This window comes from Dendrobates tinctorius, unplaced genomic scaffold, assembly GCF_039654945.1.
Source record: "Dendrobates tinctorius isolate UK_male_01 unplaced genomic scaffold, ASM3965494v1 ptg000086l, whole genome shotgun sequence".
Lineage (NCBI taxonomy): Eukaryota > Metazoa > Chordata > Amphibia > Anura > Dendrobatidae > Dendrobates > Dendrobates tinctorius.
Window position 1 is genome coordinate 30,682,102 of NW_027361754.1, and position 18,416 is coordinate 30,700,517.

Consider the following 18,416-nt stretch of genomic DNA (forward strand, 5'->3'; position numbering starts at 1 on the left):
GAGAAGGAAAGTTTCCTTCAGACCCACTCCTTCCTGGCAACCCCACTCCTCCCAGGGCAGACCGTCCAGATCTAGATCTGGACGGTCTACTTCAGCATGACTATCATCGGGCACGCGAAGGGCCTTTCCAATTGGGAGGTCGACTTCTTTCCTTCAGGGACGTTTGGCTGGCCGCCGTGGAGGACGCCTGGGTCAGGGAGGTCGTATCCTCAGGATACAAGATAGAGTTCGTCTCTCTCCCACGGGATCGTTTCTTCGAATCCCGGCCTCCAAAGGATCCAGCCTTGATCCCGGGGTTCTCTACAGCTATCGCCGCTCTCCTCAATTCCGGGGTGATTGTGCCCGTTCCCGAATCGGAGCGCTTCATGGGGTTCTACTCGAACCTGTTTGTAGTGCCGAAAAAAGACGGCGCAGTTCGACCCATCTTGGATCTCAAGCTGCTCAACAAGAGGGTCCGCCTTCGCCACTTCCGCATGGAGTCGCTTCGCTCGGTCATCGCCTCCATGGAGGAGCAGGAATTCATGTGCTCAATAGACATCCAAGATGCCTATTTACATGTTCCAATTTTCTCCGGACATCAGAAGTTCCTGCGCTTTGCGATTCGACAGCACCACTACCAGTTTGTCGCACTGCCCTTCGGTCTTGCCACCGCTCCCAGAGTCTTCACGAAGATCATGGCTGCGTTGATGGCTTTGTTGAGAGTCAGAGGCCTCGTTCTTTTCCCGTACCTAGACGATATTCTGATCAAGGCTCCCTCATTCCAACAGGCTCACCAAAGTTTGTCAATCGTCCTGGACACTCTTTCCAATTTCGGGTGGATCGTCAACAGGAAAAAGTCCTGTCTGGTTCCTACCCAACGCCTGGTCTTTCTAGGTCTTCTGTTCGACACTCGTCGGTCAAGGGTCTTTCTCCCACAAGAAAAGATTCTCTCTCTGCAGCAGGAAGTACGATCGCTGCAGACCTCGCGATTCCCATCCCTCCGTACAGCCATGAGGGTCCTGGGAAAGATGGTTGTGGCGATAGAGGCAGTTCCCTTTGCCCAATTTCACGCCAGGCCTCTCCAGCAGGCCATTCTGTCGAAATGGAACAGGTCGCCTCGGTCCCTGGATCGCCCTGTCCATCTTTCTTACGGGATCAAGCGGTCTCTCAACTGGTGGTTGTCGTCAACTCTCATTCTATCGGGTCGATCCTTCCTTCCCGTTCACTGGCAGATAGTAACCACAGATGCCAGTCTCCTCGGTTGGGGTGCTGTGTTCCGCAACCACACTGTTCAGGGTCGATGGTCGGATCGGGAATCAGCGCTACCGATCAACGTTCTGGAGATTCGAGCGATCCATCTTGCTCTGGTCCACTGGGAAAGGCTCCTCAAGGGACTGCCGGTACGGATTCAGACAGACAACGCCACAGCGGTGGCATATGTCAACCGCCAAGGGGGAACACGGAGTGTTTCAGGCCTGGCGGAGGTGTCCAAGATTCTTCGTTGGGCGGAGATTTCCGTCCCGACAATTTCCGCGGTTCACATTCCCGGCGTAGACAACTGGGCCGCCGATTTTCTCAGCCGCGAGGGTCTCGCGGCGGGAGAATGGTCCCTACATCCGGAAGTGTTTCATCTGCTCTGCCTTCGGTGGGGAACCCCGGATGTAGACCTCATGGCGTCTTGCCTCAACAGGAAAGTCCCACAATTCGTGTCCAGGTCTCGGGACCCTCTGGCAGTGGGCGCCGACGCCCTGGCCGTTCCTTGGTCCCAGTTCGAACTTCCCTACCTGTTCCCTCCTCTGCCTCTTCTTCCCAAGCTGTTGAAGAAGATCAAGGCAGAAGGACTTCCGGTCATTCTCATCGCCCCGAATTGGCCCAGAAGGTCTTGGTTCGCGGACATTGTCAACCTTCTCGCGGACGCCCCCTGGAAGCTTCCAGACAGAACAGATCTGCTGTCTCAGGGTCCGATTTGCCACCCCAATTCTCGGCCGCTCAATTTAACGGCGTGGCTGTTGAGACCGAGGTTCTGAAACGAGCAGGATTTTCCGACCACGTAATTCAGACCATGATCCGAGCCAGAAAGCCATCATCTTCCAAGATTTACTACCGTACTTGGAAGGCCTATTTCACTTGGTGTGAGACCAATGACGTCGCGCCCATGTCCTTTTCGCTCCCTTCAGTCCTAGCGTTTCTTCAGGCAGGATTGGATGCGGGGCTTGCCCTCAGTTCCCTGAAGGGTCAAGTTTCGGCGCTGTCCATTCTGTTTCAGAAAACGTTGGCTTCCCGTCCTCAGGTTAAGACCTTTCTTCAGGGCGTGGCTCACACGGTCCCGCCGTACCGGGCGCCCGTGGATCCATGGGATCTTAATCTGGTTCTTGAGGTTCTGCAAGGTCCGCCCTTTGAACCCCTCAGGGATATTTCCCTTTCTCTCCTTTCTTGGAAGGTAGCCTTTCTGGTGGCCATCACCTCCGTCCGGCGCGTGTCGGAATTGGCAGCTCTTTCGTGCCGCTCTCCCTTTCTGGTTCTCCACCAGGATAAGGTAGTTCTGCGGCCTCCGCCCTCGTTCCTTCCGAAGGTGGTGTCCTCGTTTCACCTCAACGAGGATCTCGTGCTCCCGTCCTTTTGTCCGAATCCAACTCATCCCCGAGAGCGGTCCTTGAACAAGCTGGACCTGGTTAGGGCGGTAAGAGTCTATCTGTCTAGGACGACTTCCTTGCGAAAGACAAAGTCTCTTTTCATTATCCCTGATGGAGCGCGGAAAGGTCACCCGGCGTCAAAAGCCACCATTGCTCGCTGGATCAGATCGGCTATCCTGGAAGCCTACCGTGTTAAGCGTCGCGGAGCCCCTCCGGGTATCAGGGCCCACTCTACTCGAGCAGTGGGTGCCTCCTGGGCGGTGCGCCACAGAGCTTCCGCACTGCAGCTTTGCAAAGCTGCAACATGGTCATCGGTTCACACGTTTGTGAAATTCTACAGAGTGCACACCTACGCTTCGGCGGACGCCAGCCTAGGTAGACGGATTCTGCAGGCCGCGGTGGTGAGTCCGCTGGCCTGATGGAAGTTTGTTTCCCACCCCAGGGACTGCTTTGGGACGTCCCAAGGTCTCTGTGTCCCCCAATAAGGCGAACGAGAAAACAGGATTTATGGGTTGCTTACCGTAAAATCTGTTTCTCGGAGCCTTCATTGGGGGACACAGCACCCTCCCATGTTTTACAGCTCCTGTTCTTACTTTGGTTGAATGGTTACAGTTGAGTTGTTTATGTTGTCAACCTATTCTGTTACTTCTCCTACTGCTTTCTCACTAACTGAGGAATTCTCTGCCGGTCGGTGGGGTGTACACTGCGGAGGAGTGCATAGTGTCAGCCTCCTAGTGGCAGCAGCATACACCCAAGGTCTCTGTGTCCCCCAATGAAGGCTCCGAGAAACAGATTTTACGGTAAGCAACCCAAAAATCCTGTTTTTTCCTAAGCCTGGTAAATAAGTCTGATATACAGGTTCCACTTTGTAGTGAAAATATTTTAATTAGGCTGGAAGTGCAATGTGGGATCGCTGCTACGCCCGGCTCCACATGCGCTTTTACTTATGGGTGTTGCTGGGTGGGAAATAATAATGTGATCAGTGTGGTTTTTTTTTAATTACTTAGTTTTATTAACTGGTTTCTTTTACTCTTTCTGTTGTCTCCGATAGTCGGGTTTGAGGAACTACGGCAACCCTCGCCACGGTCTTCTTCTGTCTATGATGGCCGGAATGGTTGTGTCCTTGTTTTTGTTCCGTGTTACCGTCACTCCGGGATCGTCCAAGGTAACTTGAAATTTGTGCAGAATTTTTTAAGTCACACTTCATTATACCTAGATGAGTACAATGCGTCATACAATTCCTGCTTTTTCTTCCGTCTTCTCTTTGTACCTAAATGCTTTCATCTTTTAATATCTGCTCTTCACATTCTCTCAGGTGGATGGGATCTTGTCTCTTGCTCTCCAGCCTCTCGCTGAGATGTCCAATCTGAATGAACAAGAGGTTTCTGTCTTTCTTTGAAATACTCTGTCTTTATTCATCTGACCAAAAATTTAAATGTCAGCTTCTTCCTTCTGGGCATTTAAGTTCTGCACATAAGTTGTGACATACCTATTGCAGGGCCCGGGGGGGATTCTTCCTCTGGTATTTTTACATCGCTTACCACCTCTTTGCAGACTTTTGTACAGATTGTTCCTATAAGGAATATTGAGACACCTTTTAGGGCATTTTTTTCACTTAAATGCATGTATTCATTTTTGTGGATGGGTCTTCATAAAACTTTTCAAGCATTTTTGTCTTCTTCAGCCTCTATGTATCACCCAAAATAGCAGGCTGGGAAATGAGTTACCAGTGAATCTATCAGTGAGCTTGTTCTGCAGACAGGGTCTCTATTCCTTATTTTTCTTCTCCGAAACCATCTTCTAAGTTGATTTATGAGCAATTGAAATTTGGATCTTGACTTGATCTTAGAAGATCATTACAGGGTTGTTCTCAACTTGTCTTCAGGAGCGCACTTCTCCTCTGCTTTCCAGCTTCATGCTTGCCAAGGGGGCTAAGATTGACCGTTCGGACCAGAGGCATGGTGACCGGCTGGTCTGCGCTGTGCGCTCTCTCATGCTTTCAAGGAAAGAGCTTCTAAGTGCTGCCCTCTTTCAAGGAAAGAGCTTATAAGTCAGGGGTCTCAAACACGCGGCCCGCGGGCCGCATGTGGCCCCCGAGGCAGGCATCTGCGGCCCACGGTGCACCACATGTCTCACTCCCTGAGCCAGAGGAAGGCACGCATTCAAGAGCGGCGATGGCATTGGCTGTTCTGTGTGCGCACACTGCACAGGACCTGTGATGATGTCACAGGAGGGGGAGGAGTCAGGGGTCACATGATCAGTGGCCTCAGTGTGTGCAAGACGGATGCTGCTGTCTGTGTGCTGGTTGTCATGGTACTGGATGAAGGTAAGTTTATGCGTAGGGTCAGGAGGGGTTTACAGGGTGTACGGAGCGGAGCCCTGTGTGTACGAGGTGTACGGAGCGGAGCCCTGTGTGTACGAGGTGTACGGAGCGGAGCCCTGTGTGTACGAGGTGTACGGAGCGGAGCCCTGTGTGTACGAGGTGTACGGAGCGGAGCCCTGTGTGTACGAGGTGTACGGAGCGGAGCCCTGTGTGTACGAGGTGTACGGAGCGGAGCCCTGTGTGTACGAGGTGTACGGAGCGGAGCCCTGTGTGTACGAGGTGTACGGAGCGGAGCCCTGTGTGTATGAGGTGTATGGAGCGGAGCTGTGTGTACACGAGGTGTACGGAGCCGCGCGTGCACGGGGTCTATTAAGTTTGAAAGGAATGCTGCCCCCTGGCTCAAATTTTTTTTTATGTGCGGCCCATTTACTCTGCCGAGTTTGAGACCCCTGTTCTAAGTGCTGCCTTCTTTCAAGGAAAGAGCTTCTAAGTGCTGCCCTCTTTCAAGGAAAGAGCTTCTAAGTGCTGCTTTCCTTGCCTAGGAGACTGCAGAATGAGTTACCATTAAATTTGGTGCAAATCAATTCACATGTCCCATTCAACTGGCCACAATTTTAATCAATAATGATAATCTATAGAAGAGCAGGGAAGAGGTATTACTTCCGCTTCTGCACAGTCATGGCCAATGGAGTGGCACGTGTGAATTGATTTGCACCAACTCGAGTTACCAGGGAATCTATGTACAGTGATACATAGAGGATGTAGAAACCAAACAGTTAAAAGATGTTTGGAAAAATTTATATAGCACAAATGCGGATTTTGCCACAAGTAAAGTTCCCCTCATATTTGTGAAATGTCTTACACTCTATTAATCCCCATCAGACTAGACTGTTACATTGCCTGATGCAGAGGCTAGTGCACCCCAGAGATATGGGGCTCATGGTCTCAAGAGTCTCATCACACTTTATATGTTTTGTCTTCTAAATATAAAATGTGATCTGTGGATTTATGTCGCTAGTGCTTCTCATCGCCTTGTATGATATTCTTAGGTGTGGATCCTCATTCTCGGCGCCGTATTTGGTTTTTCCTCTTACGGCCCCATTGCTCTGTTTGGAGTTATCGCTAATGAAAGCGCCCCTTCCAATTTCTGCGGCACTTCCCATGCAATTGTAGCGCTGTCCGCTAACAGTAAGTACAGCTTTTTTCTTTGTGAAATGTCACTGTTCATATACCATGAGATTAAGATTGTTTTCATTCTGTTTTGCATTTCATTAAAGGGGTTTTCCCATCTCAAAGATCTTATGCCAATATGTAGTTGGTGTAATAATAATATTAGCAAATACCTCAAATTAGGAACATAGAATAGTTCTTCTGATTCTCTGTGTCGCTTACCCCATGTGCGGGGCACTGCAGTAGCTTAGGTATCCATGGTTATGACCACTAACTGTCACTACATGAGTGGTCGTAACCATGGATACCTAAGCTACTGCAATGCCCTGCACATGGGGTAAGCAGTGGTGGATTAAGGGCAGCCAGGGCCCCGGGCTGTTCAGACTCTGTGGGCCCCCCAGTCATGTGACGGGGTCATGTGACGGGGTCGGGAAGGCACTAGTTTTCATGACGTATACGGTGCGTCAAGGGGCGGGAAGGGATTAAATACTGAGGTAAAAAACTCAGCAAATACACAACGTGTGCACAAGGCCTCACAAATACTGAGGTAAAAAACACCAAATACTCAGCGTGTCCATGAGGCCTTACAAATACTGAGATAAAAACTCACCAAATACTCAGCGTGTGCACGAGGCCTTATAAATACTGAGGTAAAAACTCACCAAATACTCAGCGTGTGCACGAGGCCTTATAAATACTGAGGTAAAAACTCGCCAAATACACAGCGTGTGCACGAGGCCTTACAAATACTTGAAGGCTTCCACCCAACATCTAGTCCTGACTCACCTGTACCTAACATCGAAACCAGACAAGTTACTTCACATGAGTCACCCAGGGGCTTCTGCTTCATGAACTTCCCCAGATAGAAGAAGCAGCCTCTGATGTGCAACCTGTGGTCGGATATACAGGAAGAGACGCTCTTCATCACAGGCTGTGCCCAACATGGCAGCAGAGGGGTTAATGCCACAGACAAGTCGCCGTCTCCTCACACACTGGACACGACGCTGCATCTGGCGACGTACAAGCGCACACTGCGCAATGTTAGTCATGTCCCAGATGTTCAGCATGTGGAGGACCAAGGGGGGACAAAAAAGACTCCAGGATTGGAACAGGAGCATGGGAAAGTGGACGGCGGTCGGAGGGGCAGGGTTTATATAGGGGTCGGAGTAAGTAAATATAAACACACACACACACATATTGCTACATGCGGGCAGCGCACACATGCACAATCCTCAGGTTGTTTAACTTTCAACTGGTCAAAACATTTCTCTCAGTAGGCCAAGAAAGAAATGTGGCAGGAATAAAGTACACCTCATAGTAACTTATGTGTGAGGCAGAGGTGACAAGACCTGCCATCTCGTGCCCACCTTACTAGAGGTGCCCACTGCCCACATATAACAAAGTTGATGGAAACAGACGACTTCCATTATGATGATTGGTTACCGGCCACACCCATTTCCCAACTAGTCACACCCATGTCCATTCCCCAACCACACCCATTTAGCACTGCTGAATGGTACTGAGGGCACAGTGACTGGCATTGTGGGCATAGTGGCTGGTACTGTGGGCACACTGACTGGTACTGAGGAAAAGAAAGAACAGAGAGAGAGAAAAAAAGAAAACAGAGAGAGAAAGAAAGGAGAAAGAAAGAACAGAGAGGAAGAAAGAGAAAGAGAGAAAGGGGTCAGAAAAACAGAACAGAGGGAGAGAGAAAGAGGGGAAAGAAAGGACAGAGAGCGAAAGGAAGTACAGAGAGAGAGAAAGAAAGATTCTATAAAGATACTATAGCAGCCCGGCTCCCATTGTAATGCCCACCTGAGCCTCCTGGTGCAGGACATATCATGATCCACTCACATGGCCGACATCCCCGAGTCCAAGGCGATCCCGCTGTCCGCGCTGTTGGAGGACACGGTGATGGATCTGAAGCATTCCCTAAAGTGCCTCCATGGTTCCGTCACAATCTCCTCCCGAAATTACCTCATTTCTGGTCAGCTTCCAGCACGTCACTTCCGATGGAACGTCACGTGCGAGATTTCAAGTGCTCCTCGGGGCTCCGCCGTGTACTCCGGGAAGAGTAAGCTCCCGGTCGGCGCAGTGGGGCAGACTCTCAAAATCTGGGACGGTTGGGAGGTATGAATGCTCCCTATCAAACACCTTGTACACGCATGGCTCCGCACACCTCATACACACACGGTTCCGCTTTGTTTGCCTCGTACACACACGGTTCCGCTTCGTACACCTCGCACACACACGGCTCCACTCAGTACACACATGGCTCCACTCCGTAAACCTCGTACACATGCGGCTCTGCTCTGTACACCTTGTACACATGCGGCCACACTCTGTACACCTTGTACACATATGGCTCCACACCATAAACCTTGTGCACATGCAGCTTTGCTCTATACACCTCGTACACACACGACTCCGCGCCGTAAACAACACGGCTCGGCTCCGTACACTTTGTACACATAGGGCTCCGTTCCGTACACCTCATACACACGCGGCTCCGCTCCATACACCTCGTACACACACGCAGCTCTGCTCCGCACACCTCGTACACGCCGCGGCTCTGCTCCGCACACCTCGTACACGCCGCGGCTCTGCTCCGCACACCACGTACGCGCGCGGCTCTGCTCCGCACACCACGTACGCGCGCGGCTCTGCTCCGCACACCTCGTACGCGCGCGGCTCTGCTCCGCACACCTCGTACGCGCGCGGCTCTGCTCCGCACACCTCGTACGCGCGCGGCTCTGCTCCGCACACACCGCGTACGCGCGCGGCTCTGCTCCGCACACCTCGTACGTGCGCGGTTCCGCAAACCTCGTACACGCGCGGCTCTGCTCTGCACACCTCGTACACGCGCGGCTCCCCTCCGCACACCTCGTACACGCTTCGCTCAACTCGTACACGCACCACTCTGCACAACTTGCACACATTCGGCTCCGTCTCCGTACACCTCGCGCACGCTCCGCTCCGTACACCTCGTGCACGCTCCGCTCCGTGCACTTCGCACACACAGCACTGCTACATCCACCCTGTAAACCCCTCCTGACCCCACACATACTTCCCTCATCCAGCATGACAACCTGCACAGCAGAGTCCTGCATTACAGTACATCGAGGGCTGTGCCCACAGGACCTATGATGAGGTCACAGGAGGGGAGGAGTCAGGGGTCTTGGACTGAAGCCTCTGATCATGTGACCCCTCACTCCTCCCCAACTGTGACCTCATCACAGGTCCTGTGCTCACAGAGCGGGGATTTATGAGTGAGTGGCAGCGGCTGCAGTGGCCAGTGGGCTTGTCTGGGAGGGCGAGGATGGCGTCGGTACATGGGCCGTGGCGCTATGGTGGTGGCGAATTATAATGGGGCAATTTATCCTGGGCTGGTGGGCCCCCCACACCACTGGGCCCTGGGCTACCGCCCAGATTGACCTCATTATAATCCACCACTGGGGGTAAGCGACATAGCAAACCAGAAGAACTATACTACATTCCTAATTAGAGGTGTTATTTTTATTATTACACCTAATACATATTGGGATAGGATCTTGAAGATGAGAATACCCCCCCCATTGCTGGTCCTTTATTCACAACTCTGTAGGATTCCAATCAGAAAATAAGGAAACAAAAAAACATTAGACTGGTCAGGAAGAGTAAATCACACAAAGGATTTGCCCATAGAGTCTCTGTTTCTCCCTTAGAAACTTCCCTTAGGCTTCAATCCTACATAGACCTCCTTGAAAAGCATAGTATACCTAGACTTGGCTAATGTAGATGGAGAATATCTAATTCTTATACAAATCTATTTTCCTTTACAGTTGGAGGATTTCTGGCCGGATTGCCTTTCAGCACAGTCGCCAAATATTACGGCTGGGACACAGCTTTCTGGGCGGCGGAGATGACCTGCTTAGCGGTTACCATAGTCTTCTTTCTGCTGCGGAACATCCAGACCAAGATGGGACGCCTGCCTAAGAAATCTGATTGAGACGCAGTTCAACAATCCTCCCCTAATTACCTGCAAGAACACGGAAAGACAAATCCGGAGGAAGGAGGAGGGGATGATTCGGAGTTATCAGTAGCGCTCATTTCTGAGTTCTGCAAGATATCGGCCGAGTGCGCCAAGCAAGTCATCTGGCATTTCCAAATTCAGTCTCCTAAATCCTCCAATTCCTCTTTTCACGAAAGAAAAATGTCAGCTAACATTTCAGATTAGGATGCTACTACAAACACTTGGGACTTCTGGAAATCTAATTTGCAATAATTAAAGAGGATTCTCCAGTTTTAGAAATCCCTGATTGTTAAAAGGTTCCTTTGTACAATTAGCGGATTTCCTCAAAATCTATTTAAGCATTCAGTCTCACTACAGCACCCCCACACGAATAATTAGGCATTACATGGGGTCCTCCAGGGAAAGAGATGCTCTTTTTAACAAATCTCTCTGGCCAAGTAATGAAAAACCAACAGTCTAATAAACTAAAGTTCCTATTGGGAAAATGGGAAAACCCCTTTAACAGTAATGTGAAATCGTGTAGTCCATCTACATTTCATGCAAGAGACGTTATCAGCCTGGTACAGACCTCGTTATATCACTAAGTGCAATATGGCATTTATGGAAATAAAGAAACCGTAGATCAACACCTATGAGGCTCATCTCCATAATATGGTCGTGTTAATAGAATTTCTCGTCAAACGTCAGAAAATACATTTAGGAAATGGCAAACGGCAGGCAATTTATAGAAGGTTTTCATTTACAGCTGCTAATGAAGAGGCAACGAAGGTGCGGGAATCTTCAGCTCTTGGTTTCTGCACTTTTTTCTGATTGCTCCTGGACCTAATAGAAGGACATAATAGGAAGGTGTTACTAGATTCAGGTTTTATTGACACTGTTATTAAGCTCCAGACATATATTACATGTGAGGACTACTTGTACCGCCACACCAACTTTATTTCTTAAAGGGAAGATGTAATTGGAAAATCATCTGTTGTCCAAATCATGTTTTTATGATAATATATATATATATATATATATATATATATATATATATATATATATATATATATATATATATAATATTTTTTTTTTTTTCTTCTTTTAATCCTGGATATTTTAGTTTACTTTTTCAAAGTCTGTCTATATTAAAAATAGGAAAAACAAAATCTTGCAACTTTCTCACTTCTAGACTTCACATCAGACTTAATATTCTCTGTTTTTTTTTTACATGGACATTAGCCGCAGTACACAGACTCAAATCCTAGAATGTGGGCAAAGATCATTGTGAAGGAAGGAGAGGGAAGTGAGCTGTGACATCACCTATTGTGAATGGTGGATCCTGTGTTATCTACTGTATATAGAGGTGTTATCAGTCATTGTACAGGAGGAGGAGGTGAGCTGTGACATCACCTATTGTGAATGGTGGTTCCTGTGTTATCTACTGTATATAGAGGTGTTATCAGTCACAGTAATTCTGTCTGTGATGATGAACGAGACTTATGAAAAGTATTTTGTGCAGAACAGGAAGTGTGAGTCTAGTATTGAGCCTAGTGGCCAGTGTGAACATTGCAAGATTTCTATTATTTTTGTTCCTTATGTAATGTAATTTTTTTTCCATTTGTAATTAAAAAAAAGATATGTATGTGACATAAAGCATGATTTAAAAAATAGGTCATTTTCTGATGACGCTTTCCTTTAACCTGTATTCTGGTTTTAGCACATATTTCTTGTATAATGAAAGTGTATACAATTTTACAGATGTCCTGTAACCTTTGTATCCATTTCACAATTTTTTCAAGATTTTTGCATGAAGGCATTCAGTAAAATATTCTAGTGTATGAAAATCTGCCCACGGACCCAAGATCTACATAGTATAACTGTAACTGGCTTCATTAGAAACCTTGAGAGATGTGAGGAATTGATAATATAAGCTGCCACTAATTTTACAAAAACAAAAGCTACTTGCTGTCATTTGTACAAAAATGACGGTTTTCTCTTTTACTGATCTTGCAGAGCTCTAAATGCTGAGCTTTTTATAACCCCGCCCACACCCCTGATTGGCTGCTTTCTATGTACACTGTGCAGAGGAAGAAACCTGCCAATCAGTGATGGGGGGTGGGGTTGGACTAGGAGGCACCATACACCCAGTCCTGTAGTGATAATCTCCTGCTGATAAAACACTGATTTTATTGAAACAGCAAATCACAGCTCAATAAATGAGACATTGCTGAAATCAGGGTCTCTGTCCCTACATTATGCTGCTCTCAGATTACACAGCATAGTTTCCATTTAAGGATATGTTCACACAGAGCTTATTTTTGCTGAATGTCTGCAGTTTTCAATCCATCGCTCCCATCGGGTGGTCTAATTCACAGCGCTGCTACTTTAATAAGCAGCGGCTTTTCCTAATCCGATGTGTACATGCTCTCTGGGAACATACCCTAAAATGTAATGCCTAATCTTATATTATTGTCTATCATCTGGGGTCTTTGTGTTTTTTTGTTGTTGGTTGTAAGAAATACTGATGGACATGGGCAGGAGGTGCCTCTCTATATGAAGTGTTAGACTTTTTACAGTAATGCTTTTAAAAACATGATAAAAATAATATTTTATCTCCAGTGTAACATATTCTAATATATTGTATTACCTGGACTCTGCACATTGTGGAGGTGATAATTATGTAACAGGAGAAGCAAGAACTGCACATGGAAGATACTGGAGCCTGGGAAATGCTCCTTATATTGGGAGCACTAGGTACATGAAATTATGGGAATAACTTGTAACATTATTTTTTTTTTGCTCTTGTTAAAAATTCTGAAAATAAAGAGTGCAGAAATGGGAAACCAAAGAGGAATTAGTCATTAACTCCAGCAATTATCCATAAAAGTAGAAAAGTATTGTAGCACCCATCTTAATCATTGCATTCGGGATTCTCTTTCAGTCCTGTTGCCTCTGGTGTTTAACATCCGGCCCCTTGCTCTCCCCCCGCCATCCCCGGTGTATAACGTCCGACCCCTCCACTCGCCCCCATTGGTGTATAATATCCGGCCCCTTTCGCCCCCCCATATATAACGTCTGGAAGCTCCCCACCCCCAGTCTATAACACCCTGCGCCTCGCCGGTGTATAGCATCCGACCTCTCGCCCCCCATGTATAAGACCTGGCCCCTCTCTCCTCCCCTTCCCCTTTTATAACATTTGGAAGTTCCTCCCCAGTGTATAACACCCGCCTGATCTCCCTGGTTTATAGCATCGGACCACGCGTCCCCCGGTGTATAACGTCTCGAAGCCCCCCCAGTTTATAACACCCAGCCCATCATTCCCCCCTGTGTATAACATCTGGCCCCTCGCCCCCTCCCCCCAGTGTATAACATCTGGACCCTCTGCCTGCCGTGTATAACATCTGGCCCCTCCCCCCCGCCCCCCGTATATAACACCGGGCCTCTCGCCTCCCCGGTGTATAGCATCCGGCCCCTTGCCACCTCGTGTGTAACATCTGGCCCCTTGCCTCTGCCGATGTATAACACTTGGAAGTTCCCCCCCAGTGTATAACACCCGGCCTCTCGCGTACCCGGTGTATAAGATCTGGCTCCTTGGTGCATAAGATCTGGCCCCTCGCCCCCCGGTGTATAACATCCATCCCGCCCACCCCCACACATCCCGGTTTATAACATCGGCCCTATTGCCTCCAGTGCATAACCTTTGGCCCCCGGTGTATAACCTCCGATCCCCCCCGTCATGCTGTCTGTCAGCCTTTACAGAGTGGGTGGTATGGAGCTCACTGATGCCAGCGCGGTCGTGTAATAGGAGTCACCGGGGCAAGGAGTCCATCCATGACATTTCTTCCTCCTGAATCTTCCCCATCACCTGAGAGTGATATTATTGAGATATGGAAGGAACCGCAGCAACTCAGCCATGAAGTGGAGTGGAGAGCCAGTAACGTTAGAGTGGGGGGCTGAGTGCTGAGGAACAGAGGGAAGGAAAGCCACCACCGCTCTGCTGACCCCATAACTGCAGAGTCCAGATCTCTGGAATTAATATCAGCACAAACACTGCGTTCCCGCCGGGAGCCTCATTGCGGAGCAGCTGCATGCAGCCGTACATCACCAAGCACAATGCTGACCATCGGATGGAGTGGTGTAAAACTGCCACCACTGGACTCTGGAGGAGATGTGTTCTGTGCAGTGATGGATCACACTTCTCTATCTGATGGAGGAGTCTGGGTTTGGTGATTCCAGGAGGATGTTACCCCCTGACTGCATTGTGCCCGCTGTACAGATGGTGGAGGAGGATAATGCTATGGGCTGTTATCAGGGAGTAGCTTCGGCCTCTTAGTTCCAGTACACAAGATCCATAAAGACATATGTGCAGCATGGTGGCTCAGTGGTTAGCACTGTACTATGTATAGTGTAGAATGGTGGCTCAGTGGTTAGCACTGTACTATGTATAGGGCAGAATGGTGGCTCAGTGGTTAGCGCTGCTGTTACTTTGCAGCGCTGGGGTCCTGGGTTCAAATCCCACCAAGGACAACATCTCCAAGAAATTTGTATGTTCTCCCCGTGTTTGTGTGAGTTTCCTCCGGGTTCTCCGGTTTCCTTCTACACTATAAAGACATACTAATAGGAAATTTAAATTGTGAGCTACATTGGGGACAGTGATGATGATGTCTGTAAAGCGCTGCGGAATATGACAGCACTATATAAGCAAAGCATAAATAAAAATAATGGCTGGGGGGACTGTAGTACTGCAATTAGACCGCTAGATGGCAGTAAGGCTTTAGAGAAGTTAGTGAAAGTCCAGCGCAGGAAGTTGCTCCATCTCTTCCCAGGCAATAACTAAGTACATGAACGATTTCTACCCACAAACAAGCAGCGTCAACTATGTACCAATCAGTCAGCTCTTATTTAATGGCTTGTTTGCATGGGTCTACAGAAGAGTATAGGGATAAAACAATTGTTACTACGATTGTTCTGTCTCCGTATACAGGGGTTGGACAAAATAATGGAAACACCTGGAAACATCAACAAAAGTTAGTTTAATATGGTGTAGTCCACCTTTTGCGGTGATTTCAGCCTCAATTATCCGAGGTATGGATTCATGCAAGGTGTGAATTGTTTCCAAAGGAATTGTAGCCCATTCTACAGTTAAAACACCCTCCAGTTCTTTGAGCGACGATGGTGGCGGAAATCGACGTCTAACTTGAATCTCTAAAATCGACCATAAATGCTCAATAATGTTGAGGTCTGGGGATTGTGGGGGCCAGATGAGATGCTCAACTTCATTACAATGTTCCTTGTGCCATGCTTTAACGATTCTAGCTGTATGAGTTGGTGCATTATCATCCTGAATGATGGCGTTCCCCTCCGGGATTAGTGCTTGAACCATAGGATGACCTTGGTCGCGCAAAATGCCTAAATAATCGCGGCTGTTAATTCTTCCATGAAGGGATATCATTGACTTGGCGGATCTCCACGAAATAGCACCCCAGATCATCACAGCACCTCCGCCATGTTTTACGGTTGGGAGAAGGCAGTCTGGATGGAATGCTTCTTTTGGCTGTCTCCAAACGTACACTCGGCCGGAAATAGGGTAAACGATGATTCGTGTCATGTCTGCCATGTCTGTTTTGCCTCAAGAACGCCTGGAGCGGTGTGCACGCGCATATCATGTCTGCTATCACGTGTGATCCCTGGAGCAGTGTGCACACTTACCTTGTGACTGTTGGGCTGCAAGATGCCTGCGTTTCTGCTCTTCCTTCTGTGATAATCTCGTCATGTCTGAATCCCTGATCATGTGACCTTTCCTAGGATCCTGCACTGTCTGGTTCTGCAATCGTCTCTGCATGTCTGGAACTCTGATCATGTGATCTTTCCTAGGATCCTGCACTCTGGTTCTGCAATCGTCTCTGTATGTCTGAAACCTTGATCATGTGACCGCGCTCTGTGATCCTGGAGGATCTGAACTGGAAGTTCTTCCCTGAGCCTGACCCAGAAGTGTGGTGCTATGCCCTATATTAGACCGCCCCTTCCTATGCTCAGGGCCTGAGTACTGTGTTGCTTCCCTGCATGGCTGCTTGGTCTGCTGGGTCGCTCCCTCTATTCTGTGCCCTTGCACTCTGCTCTGTCGTGCGTCTCTGCACACGCTCCGTGCTCGTATTCCGTCTCTTGTCTCGTGCCTTGTCTGGTGTTTGTCCCTCGTGCCATGTTTTGTCTCTGCTCTGCTTTGCCTTGTAGTCCTTCTTTGTTCTGTTCCTGTTCTGTGTTTCTGTCTATGTTTCCGTGCCTGGTTTCCTGTCTTGCCTTGCTTTGCTGCTTCGTGTACCCTGTTCCCTGGCGTGTCTCCTACACGTGCAGGCCTCGCTCTGTACCCTGTCTAGTCCCAAGGTTCTCCCTTGGCCCGGCTCTGGGCTTCGGCCTACGCTCCGCTGCTAGACTCTGTCCCTGTCCCTGACGTGTCTGTCTACACGTGCAGGCCTCCGTTCTGTGCTCTGTCCCTGGCGTGCCCCTCGGTACGCGCAGGCCTCGCCTTGTGCTTTGCCCCTGGCATGTCCTTTGCATGCGCAGGGTCCTGTCTACTACTCTATGCCTTGTCTCTGTTACTTCGTGCGCTCTTGCACTTTTCGCGCTAGGCTTTGCCGTGCTGTCTGCGCGCGTCTCTGTCCTGTATCTTTGCCTAGCCCTGCCTTGTGGCTCCGTGCCTCCATGCACGTGCCTGGTCGCCTGTGCCTGCCTGGTGTGACTCAGCCATGCCGCCTCTAGCCGTGCTCACCTGTGTGCCTCAGCCGTGCCTGCCGTCCAGTGCTATAGTGGTTCCCGGCTGCGTTGCCGCAGCGGTGCCGCCTCTAGGCGTGCCCGCCTGCATATGCCATCGTCGGTACCACCTGCCGGTGCCCCCAGCTGTGGTCTCCGTGCTCCCTTGCACGCACGCTGGTTCTCGCACTGTGCCTTTTCGTGCTACACTTGCACAAAGCCTTTTGCCTCTTTTGCTCTGCTCTGAACCCTAGTTTGCCTGCCGGATTCCATAACCTGCCGACCGCTGCCAGAGGTCCGGACCTAGATGACTGCGGCCTGATGTCCGGAGCTAATGTCCGTAGCCAGATACCTGGACCCTGTCGGTCGATGCCAGCACCCCGGATCCGATGCCATTGAACCCGTCCCTGGCGTGCCCCCTGCACGCGCAGGCCTCCGTCCTTGTGCATCTCCCTGGTGTGCCCTGCACGCGCAGGCCTCCGTCCTTGTGCCTCTCCCTGGCGTGCCCTCGCACACGCAGGCCTCCGTCCTTGTACTTGTCCTTGGCATGCCCCTTGGCATGCGCAGGCCTCCGTTCTGTGAATCTGATCCTGGCGTGTCTCCTAGCACGCACTCTGTTTTGTCTCCTAGTTTGTCTGCCGGATTCCTGAAGCCTGCTGATTACTGCCGGAGGTCTGGAGCCAGATGTCTATACCTTCATGCCTGGACCCTGTCAGCCCTTTCCAGCCTTCCGGATTCTGATTCCTCGCACCCTGCCTTGGACTTTGGCGTGCCCTGGCACGCACCTTGTTATATGGATTCTGTGTGTTCACGTTTGGCACCTGTGTTACCTAGAAGAGTTCCTCATGCCTTGGACCTCGGCATGCCCTTGCACGCATCTTGCTTTGTGTTCTCTGTGTGTTCACCTTTGCACCTGTTGTACCCTGAAGTGTTCCTGAATGAAGTTTACTTGAACTAATGCCTTGTCTCGTCTTGTCTTGCTTCCTGAGCCGGCCGTCTGGTCCATCAGCCATGGTGGCTCACCCCCTTGGTCTTGCCCCTGACACTCCCTGTATAGGGGATGGTTCCTCACTAGGTCAGCTCGCCCTAGGTGGGTGGGTGCCACGGCCCAGAGGGTCCACTCATTCAAAGAAAAACGACTCAGCTTAAGCTGACGCTTGTCACAATTCGTCTGAGAATATCACATGTTTCCACTGCTCGAGGGACCAATTCTGGAGGTTTTTTCACCACTCTAAACGCTTGGAAACATTTGTCATTGAGAGCAGCGGTTTTCGAATTGCAGCTCTTCTGTGGAATCCAGATTTGTGCAGCTCCCGATGAACAGTTTTAGTGGAAACTGGGTTCTGTAGGTGTGCATTGATCTCAACGGTGATTTTCCGAGCCGTGGTCTTGCGATCCTCTGTCACAATTCGCTTTAGAGTCCGACAGTATCTCTCAGTCAACTTCGACTTTCGGCCGGACCTGTGCTTTGCTGCGGACGTTTTTCCTTCTCTTTCAAATGCAGTCATTACTTTGGAGACAGTACCTCTTGACACGCCAAACATACGGTCACTTTCTGTTACACTAGCGC

General features: G+C 49.5%; 1 protein-coding gene across 3 annotated transcripts in view; it reads left to right on the forward strand.

The window, feature by feature from the left end:
* Positions 1–10,745, forward strand: part of SLC37A4 (solute carrier family 37 member 4) — a 38,833-nt gene extending 28,088 nt beyond the window's left edge. For 2 of the 3 annotated variants that reach the window (XM_073585279.1, XM_073585280.1), the window contains exons 7-10: positions 3,664–3,777; positions 3,928–3,993; positions 5,985–6,123; positions 9,927–10,745. In XM_073585279.1, the coding sequence (XP_073441380.1) occupies positions 3,664–3,777; positions 3,928–3,993; positions 5,985–6,123; positions 9,927–10,093 (486 nt within the window). In that variant the 3' untranslated portion in view covers positions 10,094–10,745. The remainder of the gene's footprint in view (positions 1–3,663; positions 3,778–3,927; positions 3,994–5,984; positions 6,124–9,926) is intronic. The other variant, XM_073585281.1, reaches the window with a different exon arrangement.
* The last annotated feature ends 7,671 nt before the right edge of the window (positions 10,746–18,416 follow it).